General features: G+C 42.2%; 2 protein-coding genes across 3 annotated transcripts; both read left to right on the forward strand.

The window, feature by feature from the left end:
- Positions 1-588: 588 nt before the first annotated feature.
- plcxd1 (phosphatidylinositol-specific phospholipase C, X domain containing 1) lies at positions 589-11,240 on the forward strand. The gene is made up of 7 exons (XM_033965372.2): positions 589-919; positions 1,296-1,423; positions 1,824-1,966; positions 7,355-7,483; positions 8,936-9,091; positions 10,298-10,478; positions 10,809-11,240. Exons 2-7 carry the CDS (start codon positions 1,300-1,302, stop codon positions 11,051-11,053), a joined length of 978 nt encoding a protein of 325 aa, XP_033821263.1. The 5' UTR covers positions 589-919; positions 1,296-1,299; the 3' UTR covers positions 11,054-11,240.
- A 2,155-nt stretch (positions 11,241-13,395) lies between these two features.
- Positions 13,396-15,652, forward strand: si:dkey-66a8.7 (PI-PLC X domain-containing protein 1). 2 transcript variants are annotated; one of them, XM_055221227.1, is made up of 6 exons: positions 13,396-13,686; positions 14,075-14,211; positions 14,510-14,638; positions 14,725-14,880; positions 14,979-15,162; positions 15,367-15,626. In XM_055221227.1, exons 1-6 carry the CDS (start codon positions 13,611-13,613, stop codon positions 15,624-15,626), a joined length of 942 nt encoding a protein of 313 aa, XP_055077202.1. In that variant the 5' UTR covers positions 13,396-13,610. The 2 variants fall into 2 exon arrangements, with proteins under 2 accessions (XP_055077202.1, XP_033821035.1); XM_033965144.2 differs by having other exon boundaries at positions 13,480-13,686; positions 14,982-15,162; positions 15,367-15,652.
- Positions 15,653-16,448: the final 796 nt, after the last annotated feature.

The following is a 16,448-nucleotide window of genomic DNA, read 5'->3' on the forward strand; positions in this document are numbered from 1 at the left end:
GGGTTTATTGACCTGCTGAAGAAGCTAAGTAAAACTAAGTGAAGCTTTAATCAATACACACTAGAGTCAATTAGTCCTGGGCTCCACACATAACCCCTTCTATTATCCACAAAGACACCTAAGCACTTTTAAAGGAGACTATTTAAATGCAGATGGAAAAAGTAACTTAAAACTTATACTTATACTCATGCAGGTCAGTTTCTAGGCTAATATTTGTACTTTTGAGGCTTTCCAGGGCACAGAAGGAAAAATTAATGACTTCATTATTATTGGGAAACAAGTTGGCATGACTTAGGGAATGCCTGCTGATTAGAATAGATTGTATAAACGAAAAGTAGGCTCATTTTTTGTTCTCCTGAAGTGATTCTTCAGTCTAATGATCCGTGGATGGAGGATGTTGTGGCTGCATCGACATGTTCATGATTAAGTGTGAACTGAAAAAAAAAAAAAAAAAAAAGCAGAGAAAGTTGCATGCCCCTGTCCTGTAGGAGTGGACTGCGCTCGGGTCCTTTAAGAGAAGCGCCTCGCTGCGCCTCTGCTGATCTGCGCGGTTCCGCCTTTTCTTTTGTATAATTGCAGCAGCTCGGAACAGACGCATACCGCCGCTAACACACCGGGACCGTCCTGACAGCGTGCCCCACCTGGCCACGGCGACAAACACTAACCAGGACAAAGGACACAACGTTATTGTAATAAAGGATGATGACATTTATGAGCCGGCGACAGCAGCATCTAGATGGAGACAGGTGGAAGAGATGAGAAGAGGACAGCCAAGCGCAAATATGTTTCAGAGAGCCGCTGTGAGGTCTGGAGAGGCGCTCGGATGGGGCACTTTGTGGGGCGCACGGTTTAAAGTGTAGTCATCACATTCCCCCTGATAGACTCTATCGGCTGGTTCAGGACGGAGCAAACGCAGCAAGTAAGTGTGTCTGCAATGGGACAGTGGAGGGCAAGCTCTCAACTGCCCTGTTTAGTCTGAATACAAAGTGACTCATGAAAAACCTCTAATGCAACCACTGTCTTCAGAACCATAATGCATTAAGAATAACAAATCACACAAGAGATGGCTCAATGTGTGCAAACAGTAGGCTATCATCACTGCAGCGTTGATCATTGCTTCTAATCATTTTTAATTTGTCAAAAATCCCAACAAATATTTGAAGGGGTTCAGTGACAAAATTAGACAAATTGTTAGCTGTAATCACACTGCAGCTTACCTGTGTGCCTGTGTAGGTCTTCTACATAGACACTTCACCCCATTCAGTGAATGAAATGTTGTACAAATGTGACTCCAGGCTTATGTCATCAATGCTGGTGTCTGGAATGAGTGAGTGGAGTCTGGCTGAGCTGCCCATGGACAGATGGATGTCCCTCCTGCCCCCTCCTCTGTGGGATATCCCACTTTATCACCTTGCTATCCCAGGTACACTATTCCTGTTTTTAGCATTGCTTATTTCTATTTTACTTTCATTTATCCAGGATGTCCCAATGGATTTCAAAATTTCCTTTACTAATGATTATTACGGTACTTAAAATGTGAACAAAGGCTTGTCATAATGCATGGTTTGATAATGTTTCAGGGTAGGTTCAACACCTCCAAAAGCGTGACATAGCCTTCTATTATCAAAAGTGTATGCTTATTTTAATGATTTTTAATATTATAATATAATTATAATACAATATAATATAACAAATTCTTTATTTGTCAGACTCAAAACTAATGTTAACCTGCGCCTGGAAAGAATATTTTGTCTATATCTACATTGTAAGATTCTACCCTTAGCCAAATGGTTTATTGCTATTACAACATGTTTCTGATTCAGGCAGCCACAATGCCATCACCTACTGCCTAGACATGAATGATCGCTCCCCAATGGACCTGCTGCAGCCGGACATGCTCCAAAAGCTGGACAAATACATGAAGCCCCTCATCAGGCCTTTTGTCTACAAGTGGGCTGTAGCGCAGGTAATAGTTTTTCCTTGGTGTCTATGTGAGTTCAAATAAACTAGTACTTAAAGTAGTGGTGATGGCAGCAGACACAGCCAAGCTATTTGATACAAGTTCATTTACAAACAAAGGCGTGCCAAAGTGCTTTACATATAAACAATAAAATGACCAGTGTTAACCAAATTAGCAGTAGCTGCACTGAATTGTGATAGTACTAGATGTCAAGGAGCAGTGGTTCTTCACCTTGTTGGAGGTACTAAACCCCACCAGTTTCATATGCACATTCACCAAACCCTTCTTTATTGAAAGATAAAATATAATTTTTTTCAAATTCAAGCCATATGTGTGTTTAACTGGTGCACAAAATAAATCGTGCATTAACATCACTGTGTTCAAAGAATAAAACCAATACAATGTATGAACTCACAACACATTACATACATACCTTTTCACAAAGACATGACCTTTTTTAACACTACCACACTGAAATTATTTTTAACCTTATGTTTTCCAATAATGAACTTATTGTATTTATGCTATTTATTATTTTTAACATTTTAACACACACCCATCACCTAATTTCCACCAGGCTACAATAATAATGAATATTTGCTGCAAATCAGTGTGACTTCTGCTGTTGCCTTTGAGAGACCAGTTCAGAAATGCAGGGCTTCCCCCTTGGCAAGTGCCTCACATGTCATTTTCACAGCAAAGTCTGTTCCTTTTCTTCGTTTTTATGTTGTTTTATGTTTTTATGCCGTTCGAAGTGACAGTATTCAATGACCAATACATACTGAGAGGAATCTGTATCTGCACACCCAGCTGCTCTATTACTGTACATTTATATATCATATCAAAACACAATATATAATGTGTTTTTGTAAATAAAATAATATATATATTCACAAACCACACACTGCTATTGTGTGAACAAACACACACTGGAAACTAGAAATACACTGTACATGTGACAGTGTGACAGTCATTCACACAGACAGGGGTTTGACAGTGTGACAGTCAAACCCCAGAAAAAAGATGGCGCCACGTACGGTCGCCCTGGTGATTTGGTGCGCTGTGTGTTTTTTGTTTTTGTGCGTTTGTCCTGTGTTCGCGTGCTCTTACACCCGTGAAGAGCTCTTATCCTGAACTACCACTCCTGTCGATCTACTGCCGGTCTTTTTAGTTCCTGCAGTAGATTTTGTTCACTCTTTGGCCAAAAGAGTGAGACGCCGAAGACGAGGAAAGCGGGCAGGGGCCTTGGTGCGCCTCCGGAGACGCGGCGCTCGCACGCCCCTACCTGGAATTTTCCTGTCTAACGTTCGCTCACTCAGCAACAAGACGGACGAACTGGCGCTGCTGATGAGGAGAAACAAAGACTTCTCTTCCTCTTGCGTCTTATGCTTCACGGAGACATGGCTCAATGAGCGTATCCCGGACTGTGCGCTTCAACTGGAGGGATTCCAACTCCTCCGCGCGGACAGACAACGGGGACTCTCCGGGGGAAAGACGAAAGGTGGAGGTGTCTGTTTCTTCATCAACAACGCCTGGTGTACGGATGTGACTGTGATCTCCCAACACTGCTCTCCCGCCGTGGAATATCTTTTCATTAACTGTAGGCCTTTCTATTCTCCACGTGAGTTCACTTCATTCATTCTGGCCGCTGTTTACATCCCTCCGTGCGCGGACACGCACGAGGCCCAGCGCGTGCTCGCGGAGCAGATTCTGGATGTGGAGCGAACCTTCCCGGACTCTTTACTGATCATCCTGGGGGATTTTAATAAGGGAAATCTGAGCCAGGAACTACCCAAATATAAACAGTTTATTAATTGCCCGACGAGAGAGCAGAAGACGCTGGATCACTGTTACACAACGGTCAGTGGAGCCTACAGAGCCGTGCCCCGCGCTGCTCTAGGATACTCTGATCACGTCATGGTTCACCTCATCCCTGCTTACAAACAACGGCTGAAACTCTCCAAACCTGCTGTGAGGACTTCTAAGAAGTGGACCAGTGAGGCTGTGGAGGAGCTTCGCACGTGTTTGGACACTACAGACTGGGATGTGTTTAAGGCTGCCACAGACAGTTTGGATGAGTACACAGACACTGTGACGTCATACATTCAGTTCTGTGAGGACAGCATCATTCCATCATGCACCAGGGTGACTTTTAACAATGACAAACCCTGGTTCACACCCAGACTTAGACATTTGAGGAGGGAAAAGGAGATGGCTTTCAGGGCAGGAGATCGTGAAGGCTACAGGCGTTGCAAGTATGTGTTTAGCAAAGAGGTGGAAAAGGCTAAAGCGAAATACAATACACGTCTGGAGCAGCAATTCTCCACCAACGACTCTGCTTCTGTTTGGAGAGGGCTTAGGCAAATCACCAACTACAGGCCCAAAGCCCCTCCCGCCGTGGACAACAAACAACTAGCAGAAAAGTTAAACGGCTTTTATGCGAGGTTTGAAGTTTCACACCCCTCCCCCTCCTCCCCCACCATCATGGACATTACCTCCAAACCCACCTCGGACCCCCCCTCCTCCCCCACTGCCCTCACAGTTGTGGAGCAGGACGTGACTAAGCTTTTCAGGAAGCAGAATCCCCGTAAGGCCGCGGGCCCAGACGGTGTCTCTCCTTCCACCCTTAGACACTGTGCTGAGGAACTGGCTCCTGTCTTCACGGACATTTTTAACACCTCCCTGGAGTCATGTCATGTCCCAGCCTGCTTCAAGCTGTCCACCATTGTCCCCGTCCCCAAGAAGCCCAGGATCACTGGACTTAATGACTACAGACCTGTGGCGCTGACGTCTGTAGTCATGAAGTCATTTGAGCGCCTGGTCCTGCACCACCTCAAGTCCTTCACCTCCCCCCTCCTGGACCCTCTGCAGTTTGCCTACAGAGCCAATCGGTCTGTGGACGATGCCATTAACCTGGCCCTTCACTTCATCCTCCAGCATCTGGACTCCCCGGGAACCTACGCCAGGATCCTGTTTGTGGACTTCAGCTCTGCATTCAACACCATCCTCCCTGCTCTGCTCCAGGACAAGCTCGCTCAGCTCAACGTGCCTGACTCCACCTGCAGGTGGATCACTGACTTCCTGACAGACAGGAGACAGCGCGTGCGGCTGGGGAAGAATGTCTCGGACACTCGGACTATCAGCACAGGATCTCCACAGGGCTGTGTACTTTCTCCCCTGCTCTTCTCCCTGTACACCAACTGCTGCACCTCCAGCCACGACTCCGTCAAACTGGTTAAGTTTGCGGATGACACCACCCTCATCGGACTCATCTCGGACAGCGATGAGTCTGCCTACAGGAGGGAGGTGGACCGGCTGGTGTCCTGGTGCAGCAGCAACAACCTGGAGCTCAACGCCCAGAAGACAGTGGAGATGATCGTGGACTTCAGGAAAGTCACAGCCCCCCTGCCTCCCCTCACCCTGACGGACTCCCCCATCACCACTGTGGACTCTTTCCGCTTCCTGGGCACCTGCATCACCCAGGATCTCAAGTGGGAGCCGACCATCAGCTCCCTCATCAAGAAAGCCCAGCAGAGGATGTTCCACCTGCGGCAGCTGAGGAAACGCAAGCTGCCAGTCCAGATGATGGTGCAGTTTTACACGGCCATCATTGAGTCCATCCTCACCTCCTCCATCACTGTGTGGTTCGCTGGGGCCACTGCCAGGGACAGACAGAGACTGCAGCGCATTGTGCGCTCTGCTGAGAAGGTGATTGGCTGCAGCCTTCCATCTATACAGGACCTGTACGTCTCCAGGACTCGGGGGCAAGCAGGCCGTATAGCAGCTGACACCTCTCACCCTGGACATGGACTATTTGAGCCACTTCCCTCTGGCAGGAGGCTACGGTCCATTGGGACCAGAACCTCTCGCCATAAGAACAGTTTCTTCCCCTCTGCTGTTTGTCTCATGAACACTCTATAATATCTGCACTAAACTGGACACTTTATAACACCGGTCACTTTAATAAGCCACTTTGCACTGTTGTTCTGATGCTGCTATTGTACATATTTTTTCCCTTTAAGTATTTCATTTGATTTTTTTAAGCATATCTTTTTAACTTTGTGCATGCTCTTATTTGTATTTGTATTTATTCAGTGTGTTTATGTTGCACTTTTTCACCGTATCAAGTTCCTAGTTTGTGAACTGTGTTCACAGACTATGGCAATAAAAGTCTTCTGATTCTGATTCTGATTCTGATTCTGATTCTGATTCCGTGACAGAGGTTGGAGGATCGAGTCCCGCTCGGACCAACTTCTGTCATTGTGTCTTTAGTTTTGTCATTGTGTCCTTAGGCAAGACACTTCACAAAGTGGTGTGTGAGTGAATGATTGGTAGTCGGAGGGGGGGGCACAGATTGGCATTAGCTAATGCTAATGATTACACATAATACACATTTGACCCACAATTAAGTCAACAGCAGAATAAACCACGCTTTCCGATCAGGAACAGCATCCAGTCCATCAGCACATAAGGTCCTCTGCTCCTCAGTCTGTCGTGAGATCTTCACTCGGTTCCACGAACCGCTCCGGGTCCGAGATGCCTCTAGTTTAACTTGTACAAACATCCACAGTGTCCTCGGTCGCGTACTTCCTTTGTTTTGTCCGTTTCGTCATGTTTAAAACGCAAAACTGTTGCAAAACAGTGCGTAAAATTACGCAATTACGCGCGCGTAATTTTACGCGCGGATCTTTGCCCGAGGGCGGGCCGTCGGAACGTTAAGGGGTTAAACACTTAGAATCATTAGCGAGTCTTCACTCCACATCGGCCACATCAGCTGAAACGCTGGGAGCGGGACATGAGGACGCCTGTCAATGGCGTTGATGAGCTGCGCAAATACGTATGTGAATCACAAAACTGGTTGGAGCAGCTCGTCCCCGGTCACACTCACTGACTCACACTGAAAAATAGCGCAGAATGAATTGTTGTGTTTATTTTATTTTCAAGTCCGGTTCGATTTTTTTGTGCGCAGCACAGATTTTCTGTGCGCGGAGACCGTGTCAGCAGTGCGCAATTGAGCACGCGCGCAGCTTGGAGGGAGCAGTGTTTGATAGGCACAGCAAAGGGTGCATTTGTCAAATTAGGACACGGCCAGAGTCTGGAGACGCTCGCAGTCTGCGAATCATATGAGTCGGGTGCGTGTCTTGACCTCCGCGGAACCCCTGGGACTGACTCACCGAACCCCTAGGGTTCGATCGAACCCAGGTTAAGAACCACTGGAGTAGAGTATTGGAGGGAGTCCCATGTGAGACTTCTTTTCCTGAGCCCCCAAATTTTTGTTGGCTGGCCTATTAGAATGTCTATTATAATATACTAATAGTACTTTAATTACCAACCCTGTTAAAAGATACAGTTATGTCTTATAATGTATAAACGTATTGTTCATATTGTATTCAGGAGTACAACATAAAGCAGCAGCTGGACTGTGGGATCCGATACTGCGACCTCAGAATTGCACATCGACCTAATGACCCCTCAACTGACTTGTACTTCTACCACGGAGTCTACACCACCGTAACTGTACAGGTAAAGACCACACCCATCACTGTATAAGACCACACCCATCACTGTATAAGACCACACCCGTCACAGTATTAGACCACACCCATCACTGTATAAGACCACACCCATCACTGTATAAGACCACACCCATCACAGTATTAGACCACACCCATCACTGTATAAGACCACACCCATCACTGTATAAGACCACACCCGTCACAGTATTAGACCACACCCATCACTGTATAAGACCACACCCATCACTGTATAAGACCACACCCATCACAGTATTAGACCACACCCATCACTGTATAAGACCACACCCATCACTGTATAAGACCACACCCATCACAGTATTAGACCACACCCATCACTGTATAAGACCACACCCATCACTGTATTAGACCACACCCATCACTGTATTAGACCACACCCATAACTGTATTAAACCACACCTATCGCTGTATTAGACCACACCCATCACTGTATTAGACCACATCCATCACTGTATAAGACCGTAGCCATAACTGTATTAAACCACACCCATCACTATATCAGACCGCACCCATCACTGTATTAGACCACACCCATAACTGTATTAAACCACACCCATCACTGCATTAGACCACACCCATCACCGTATCAGACCACGCCCATCACTGTATTAGACCACACCCATCTCTGTATCAGACCACACCCATCACTGTATTAGACTACGCCCATCACTGTGTTAGACCACACCCATCACTGTATTAGACCACACCCATCACTGTATTAGACCACACCCATCACTATATCAGACCACGCCCATCACAGTATCAGACCACGCCCATCACTGTATTAGACCACACCCATCTCTGTATCAGACCACACCCATCACTGCATTAGACCACACCCATCACCGTATCAGACCATGCCCATCACTGTATAAGACCACACCCATCACTATATAAGACCACACCATCACTGTATTAGACCACACCCATCTCTGTATCAGACCACATCCATCACTGTATTAGACCACACCCATCTCTATATCAGACCACGCCCATCACTATATCAGACCACACTGTCACTGTATTAGACCACACCCATCACTGTATTAGACCACACCAATCACTATATCAGACCACACTGTCACTGTATTAGACTACACCCATCTCTGTACAGGTAATTTAACTCCTTTCTGCAGATATTATTGTTTTTTGCTAGTAAATACTAGTACTGTGCAGTTAATATAATCTCTTGTCTAAATAGAGCTAATCTGTGTCTGAATACATAGGGTTTTTCATCAAACCACCAGTGCTCCAGCTAGATACTCATTAATCCCTGGTTCAAGATCTAGAAAGGAGTCATTGGGTGCTACACTAAAGGTTCTTCACTGGCACAGTTTGATGCAGAGAAAATAGTCCTCCCATTTGACCTATGTTTCTGCTTGACACACATCAAAATAATATACTGTGCTTTATTTGTCAGACTGTTTTGCTGGAGATCAGGGAGTGGTTGGATGCTCATCCTGGTGAAGTGGTGATCCTCTCCTTCAGTCACTTCCTAGGTCTGAGCCAGGAGCTGCACATGCTGCTGTTGACCACCATCCGCAACACTTTTACCTCCAAGATCTGCCCCAAAATGGTCAGAAATTCTGCTATTTTACATTCACAGTTGGCATAGCAATTTAGTAAGTGTTGTAATTGCAGTGTCGGTTTTATGTCAGATTATGGCTTTCCAAAGATATGTGAAAGAGTACAATGGTAAATTGTCATTCCTCAAAATTAGTATAAAAGTATAGTAAAGATGTCCCCCGAAGGTAGCTGGTTTAAAATTTTCCCAAGCATGTACTGTTATTGTGTCTTTGGGCAAGACACCCAGAATACACACTCTACTTATATTTGAGATAATATGTGCATTCTGAATCTGAAGGTATAGTATAAACAAGCCAATAGAGTATCATCTGAATGTATAGCATCAACAACATCTCCATAATAACACATTACATTGTGTACATCCATATGGTGCCCCAGCTGTTCCACTTACTTCACTGACCTTTCCAGGGATTACCACATTTCACCAGTGGTATAAAAAACTGATATACAGTTCACGTACTAAACTGCAAAGAAGCTACATTTCATTTTCCTGTTTGTTTTTGTGTGTAGGCAGCACGGTGGCTGAGTGGCAACACTCATGCCTCACAGCAAGAAGGTTTGGTTCGATCCCCGGGTCGCCCAGGCCTTTCTGTGTGGAGTTTTGTATGTTTCTCCCCGTGTCTGGATGGGTTTCATCCGGGTACTCCGGTTTTCCCCATCAACCAAAACATGAACGTCCTTCGAGACAACTGTTGTTGTGATTTTGGGCGTTACAAAAATAAAATGAATTGAATTAAAATGAATTTCAACAGATAATGTATGTCTTTGTGAGCAGTTTTATACATTTTTTTAAAATTTTCTTTTATTTATTTACAACCATAATGTCAGTAAGGTCATAAATTATTGTTAATATTAAATTGCTGAATGAATTTCTGACTGGCTTGAAGACATTTTAGGTTGAAATAAGAAAAAGATATTTGCAAATGGGGTAAAAACAACATCCTACATCTTCTATATTTACTAGTACTAGTCCAGTTTTCTTACTAGTCTAGTACAATAAGCAAATAAACTAACCAAAACAGAGCATTGCAGAATAAACTTTGAGAGGACAAATGTTTCATACCTAGTTGTTGCAGAAGTGCTTATTTTCACCTTTTTTGTTTACTAGATAGCGCTTTCAGACAACTGCTGTCAATTTCCTTGGGGGCTAGAGTAATTAATTTGCCTTGTCTTTATGAATTGTATTTAATTCCAGGAGCAGTTAACCCTACGTAACCTGTGGTCGATGGGATACCAGGTGATTGTGTCCTATGAACATAACATGTCAGGCTATCACTCTGAGCTGTGGCCTCATATACCGTACTGGTGGGCTAATAAGTGCAAGGCGGAGTCACTCATCGAAGTGTTTGAACAGAAGAAACAGCATGGGCGCCCAGGTAGCTCCACTACCTTTACATCTGATTTACTATTGATGCTGCTGCTGCTGCTGCTACTATTACTACTACACACTATAACTTCACAGCATATTTGTCACACACGGCTACAACAATTTGTACTGACAATATATCCTTACTTTTGCATCTTCTCTAAAGTTTAGATGAACAGGAACGTTTAAAAGCTACTACTATCCAATACAATTTTTGCTACTATTTTATGTTTTTCTACTATTATTAGATAGAAGAATTGATAATATACATTATTTCATGTACTAGTATTACTACCAGTACCCTAACATATCACATTGTCCCCCACTCCCCCGCCCCCAGATGGTTTCTTTGTGACAGGAATCAACCTAACAGAGGATTTGAAGTACATTTGCACTCACCCGACGGAGACACTGAAGGATTTGGTCATGTCCACGTACCCCGCGCTGCTGGAATGGGTCAAAGAGCAGACGCCAGGGGCCAAACCAGGCACCCTCAACATCATTGCTGGAGACTTTATCACAGAGTGCCACTTTGTACCCTGTGTGGTTAGACTGAATGAGAAGCTACTCAAGTGGTCCTCCTGACTGGATATTGATCTACAAAATGTGAATTTTAGCATGAAAAATACACACGCTTACTGCTGACATAAAAATATTTGAGTACTTGAATTAAACTGGCCATTGGTATAGGCCTACATTCATCAGCTAACAACCAAAACATGTACAATTGGTTTATCCTCCATACTTAGCTCTTGACACAAGTTCTGGAGAAAGTTTCCTGGGTATTTAGCAGCTCTAGCTCACTGCTCCTGACAGGTTGCCCCAACAGAATTGAAAGATGGGTTAAATGCCAAACAGAAATGTTGCTATGGTATAAAGCATGAATGTGGCACTAGCTGAATATTTAAGAAATAACTGCTCTATCTGAAATTTTAAAAAACAACCATTTATAGTTGAGAGAATTAACCGGAAAAGTTAAACCCGTTCTGTAGTGGAAGACTAAGATACACATTATTGCTTCAGAGCAGAGAGGTCGCAAGCAGTGGGTAACTTCAGTGCAGCCCCAAGAAAGCCTCTCCAGATCTTCAGTCAGAATCCACTATCTGATCTGGAGTGCCTAACTGGAGGTTTATTTAATTGTGCATGTTTTAAGGAATCTTTGTCTTTTGATGTTAACATAAGAAAGTGTTCCTACTAAAGAGGCCAGTGAGTTGTTAAATAGAAAAATGCACTTCTTTTAGTCAGTGAATTGTATGCATCTGACTACAGAAATACGGCTTTTACTTGCACTTGTTTACATTTTGCTGTATCACAACCATTATCATTTCAGCAGCATTGGCCATTTTGTGTGTTGGGTTCACAAAAGCAATAATGAAATATGCTTTAGTCATTTCACTATTATGAATTAATATGCACTTTTTTAGAAAAGCACAACTATGGATACAGAAAAAAGCACATGATTGTCAAGGCACATGCTTTTGACAGAGATGGAAAGATACTTACTAGTTACTAGATATTTGTACCCGAGTACTCTTTTTTTCAAAAGTCATATCTTGGCAAACTGGGGCTTGGTAGTGGTAACATAATTAGAAAAAAATAGTATACCTGTTATAGAAAAAGCAGCTGGTGTAGTATTACAGATTTTATTTTAGAGTCACCAAAGCAAATCATCATCTGTCAACTAGTCGGTTATACACAAATAATTCAAAACACTTTTAAGACAAATTGTGTATCACACCAGATGCCCTCCTTGATGCATATCTCTTCATTTATCCAGACTTGAGACTGGCTCTTGCTGAATTAGTCAATGCAATATTAACACTAGTAAACATTTACTTACTTAAGCCATTATTTCATCTTTTGTTTTAATACATTGTATAAGCCTAAATTGGACTTTTACTTGAGTACACTTTTTAAGAACTTTCCATATCTGTACTGAAAAATGATGACTGAAACCCACAGCAGTGAAAGATGACACTTGAGGCAGAATGCATGGAAAACTATTTGCATGAGCCAGCCTTATTGACTGTTCACATAACTTGAGCTAACACTACAAGCAATGTGTGATCCTGTACCACTGTGCCTGTGTGTATGCTGTTAGCACTCATTTGGTTTTATTGATATTTAAATGAGTAAATCCTGGCCTTGAACGTTCTTAACTGAGTGACTGATACACATGAACCACATGCATTTTATATGAATGTTGCATCCGTAGCACACTGAATTTATCTGCAAATCTCATTAGCCTACTGATAATATCTATTATATTGTCAAGACTATTGACTATATGAAAAATATGCATTGGATTACAAATTTTTAATTGGTAACTTTGATACCAAGCAGGGTGCATGTATTAACAGCAATATTTATATATTTATTTTTTTCTGCTTAAGCTTAGGCTATGTATTTAAAACTCTTTATACTTCACTGACTTGTAAATGACATGTGAATAAAATAGCATTGTTCTTGTTCATTGAGTTAATCTAATGAGTCTGTGCATAATTTAATCATGTGTTACACTTAAAATTCATCTAGTAACAAGAGAAGGTACTATAGGGCAGAGGCTAAGTAGGTTCACTGTATAGTATGTCTGCTCTACTCACAGGTACTGGGCAATAATTAGAAATCCACGACTCATCCCTGTAGCTACATTTAAGTATAAAAAGAGCCTGCACAACACAAGACAATATGACTTGATTTAAATCATGGTAAAATGATATGGCGTTGGTTGGCCTACTTGTCTATTTATTATTTGGCAATTAATTGTTAGCAAGTAGGCCACAATACATTTATAACAATGAACGTTTTGTTTATCTATTTATTTTTTATTAATACATTTTTCACTTTTACTTCCTCGTTTGACCTAAGCTCCGCCCTCTATGAATGCCGTACGTGGATGTTTTTAAATGGGATTTTTTCCGCATGGCCGAAGATTGAGAAGAGCAGTTACGTTTATGCTGGACGTTAGTAACTTATGTGTAGACCACTATGGACTTCTCCACAACAACCAGGGATATTTAAAGCCTTTGTCGTTTGGAGATGATGGTTTGATTACACTGATATTTAGTATATAAAGCTGCCTGGCTCTGTACGTGGGGTTTTTGGAGGAGTGACTGCAAAGGTCTGGCTGACCCCTATCAGGATGGACTGTGAGAACTGGATGTCCGCTTTACCCGAGGAGCTATGGGACGTCCCGCTCACACACTTGGCCATACCTGGTACTGTACTATGCAATAACCTACATTCCTGTTTATTTTATGTTTATGCCTTCTTGTTTTTATTATGCAGAAGTGTAACAGCATTGACATAGTTAGGTACATCACAAGTAGGCTGCGTATACAATATTTTTAGATTCAGTTATTACATTACAATTAATATCCATTAGAAATAGTCTGTTTCCTTCAGCTTGTGTTTTGTGAACATTGTAGCCCATCCCTAATTTAAATGCATTTTTAGATTCAGTGATTTCAGTGGTGTAAAACTGCAAATATTTTCCAAGTAAAATTGATTAATTGATCAACAGCAATTCTGCTGTGCCTCTTCATGTTTGTTACATGTTTTGGTTAAAATCATTGTTTAATTTTCACAAACATCACTACCACACAGGAAGCCATGATGCCATGAGCTACTGTCTGGACATCAACTCTCCTCTGGTCCAGTCTGAATCAGACTGTTTCAGGGTCCTGGATGCACTCTGCTGCTGCTTCACAAGACACGTCATCTTCAAATGGGCCACAACTCAGGTATGCGCAGAATGGAGAAAGATAATATGATAATGCAAGTTACAGGATGTGCCACCTTTACTAACAATACTTCCTTCCTAGCTTGAATTTAACATTTTGTGCGAGTTCAAAGAAGCTGTGTGATAGGACGCGTCTCATATTTATTAAGATAAATTCTTAACAATTTGTAACAATGCACTTTTTTTGTAGCGTTGCTTAGTAAATATTTGACCACCCCTAGCACTTTTATGTTCTTGAAAATTGTAATATATTCATTATTTGATTTGATTTTCCCCACTTCTCTTTATTTTGTATTTAGGACAAAAGCATTGAGGACCAACTCTCTTTGGGCATCCGATACTTTGACCTGAGGATTGCTCACAAACAAAACGACCCCAGTCCTGACCTATATTTCACCCATGTACTGTATACACACCTCACTGTCCTGGTGAGTCAATCAACCAATCATCAATTGAAATCATCAATAAAACAGTTTGTCTTTAACAGTTTGTCTTTAACCCTTATCTGAAACAGGAAACTCTGAGGTCAGTTGCTGGATGGCTTAAATCTCACCCAAATGAAGTGGTCATTCTCGAATGTAGCCATTTCGAGGGGCTCAGTGAAGAACTGCATGAAGCCTTTATTTTTTCCATTAAGAAAATATTTCAATCCAAACTCTGCCCAAAAAAGGTACAGTTTCTATTTTTATTAATATAGATTGTAGGGACATTGTTTTTATTATGGTAGAATTTTGAGGAACTTTCTTATGCCTACTTTGTGCTAAATAGGAGGCAGATATCTCTTTGAGGAATCTTTGGACATCTGGATACCAAGTTATTCTGTCCTATGAAGACCAAATCGCAGCAAGACACCCTGAGCTGTGGCCGGGCACCCCGTACTGGTGGGCCAATAAGAAAACCGCAACAGAAGTCATAAGCTACTTGGACTGGAAGAAAGAGCTAGGACGGCCAGGTAAGATCAATGACCCAACCCTTTATTTCATTTATTTTAGATCTGTCAAATTAGTGATGAATGAAATCATAAGCATCATTTCATTGCTTGGCTTAAATTACATAATGTTACATAGAGTAAGGTGTTAAGTGATTCACTCTAGATAGATAGAATGTTATGTCATTTGTTTCTTGGCATCTGATTTCTTTTCATTTTTTTCTGCAGAGGGTTTCTTTGTGTCTGGCCTAAACCTGACGGCTGACAGGTATTACATCACCACTCACATGAGGGACTCGCTGCGCACCTTGACTCTGAAGAACTGGGAGTGCCTGAGGTCCTGGCTGGAAGAACAGGTTCCTGGATCTCAGCACCAAAGTTTAAACATAATCGCTGGGGACTTTGTTGGCCCCATCCCCCTCTGCCCAGTCATTATAAGGCTTAACAAAAAGCTACTCAGAAAAAACAACAAAAATGGCATTCACTAGGTTTTAATGTTTTTATATGGTAATGTGGGTACCTTCCATAAACTGTGAATAGAATTTGAAACTTGCCTTTTCCCTTAATAATTACAATCGATCAAAAGGGTTTTCCTTATGGGTTTGCGTCAACAAATAATGTCCTTCCTATTCTGCAGTAATTTGCACGTTGGTCAGAGATCAGTGGTTTTATGCCAGAAGCCCTTCCTTCATCGTTAAGTTCAGGTTAATCCAAAACTACTCAAAAACACGGGATAATGGCATTCACAGCCAGTTATTATTTTATTACATACTTTGAATTTACTCAGGCAATAACTTGCTTCTTTACAGCAAATAATCTGCTTCCTGGTGTGACTTTGTGTCTTGTGTTGTGCTTTCAGTATTACCACATTGTCGTTGGAAATAACGGCAACTTTTACTTTATTAGCATTATAGGTCACTTTGTTATTTTATATCTACAACTGTGAATTAACTTAAGCATTTACTTGCAAATCGTCTGCTTCCTAGTGTGTAGTGATCTTAAAGGTGTTGTAGCATCACACCAGATGCTTTACCTTGGGGCTGGTTATCTGGTTGGTTATAGTTTAGATTATTTATACTTGTTTTGTAACAGTTAGTTTAATGTCACATAACTTTTCAGAAAAATTTTGACAGGAGTAATTTGTGTCCCCCATTTTAAATTTTTAACAGTTTAAACAATTTCTAGGCTCTATTTGGAACTACAATAAAACGGAGAGCGACCTTCAACAAACTCTCGCTCCATATTTGGACCAAAGTGGAGAGACAGACTTGTGTTTCACTGCATATGCTCTGTGTACCTACCATAGGGTT

This window comes from Periophthalmus magnuspinnatus, chromosome 4 (assembly GCF_009829125.3).
Source record: "Periophthalmus magnuspinnatus isolate fPerMag1 chromosome 4, fPerMag1.2.pri, whole genome shotgun sequence".
NCBI classification, from domain to species: domain Eukaryota; kingdom Metazoa; phylum Chordata; class Actinopteri; order Gobiiformes; family Gobiidae; genus Periophthalmus; species Periophthalmus magnuspinnatus.

Excerpts from the sequence above, each read along its gene's own strand:
- plcxd1 (XM_033965372.2), top strand. The coding sequence starts at position 1,300 with ATGTCATCAATGCTGGTGTCTGGAATGAGTGAGTGGAGTCTGGCTGAG. Across the intron at positions 1,967-7,354 it reads ACAAGTGGGCTGTAGCGCAG|GAGTACAACATAAAGCAGCA; the intron begins GTAATAGTTTTT and ends TATTGTATTCAG. Across the intron at positions 7,484-8,935 it reads ACACCACCGTAACTGTACAG|ACTGTTTTGCTGGAGATCAG; the intron begins GTAAAGACCACA and ends TTTATTTGTCAG.
- si:dkey-66a8.7 (XM_055221227.1), top strand. The coding sequence starts at position 13,611 with ATGGACTGTGAGAACTGGATGTCCGCTTTACCCGAGGAGCTATGGGAC. Across the intron at positions 14,212-14,509 it reads TCAAATGGGCCACAACTCAG|GACAAAAGCATTGAGGACCA; the intron begins GTATGCGCAGAA and ends TTTTGTATTTAG. Across the intron at positions 14,639-14,724 it reads ATACACACCTCACTGTCCTG|GAAACTCTGAGGTCAGTTGC; the intron begins GTGAGTCAATCA and ends TATCTGAAACAG.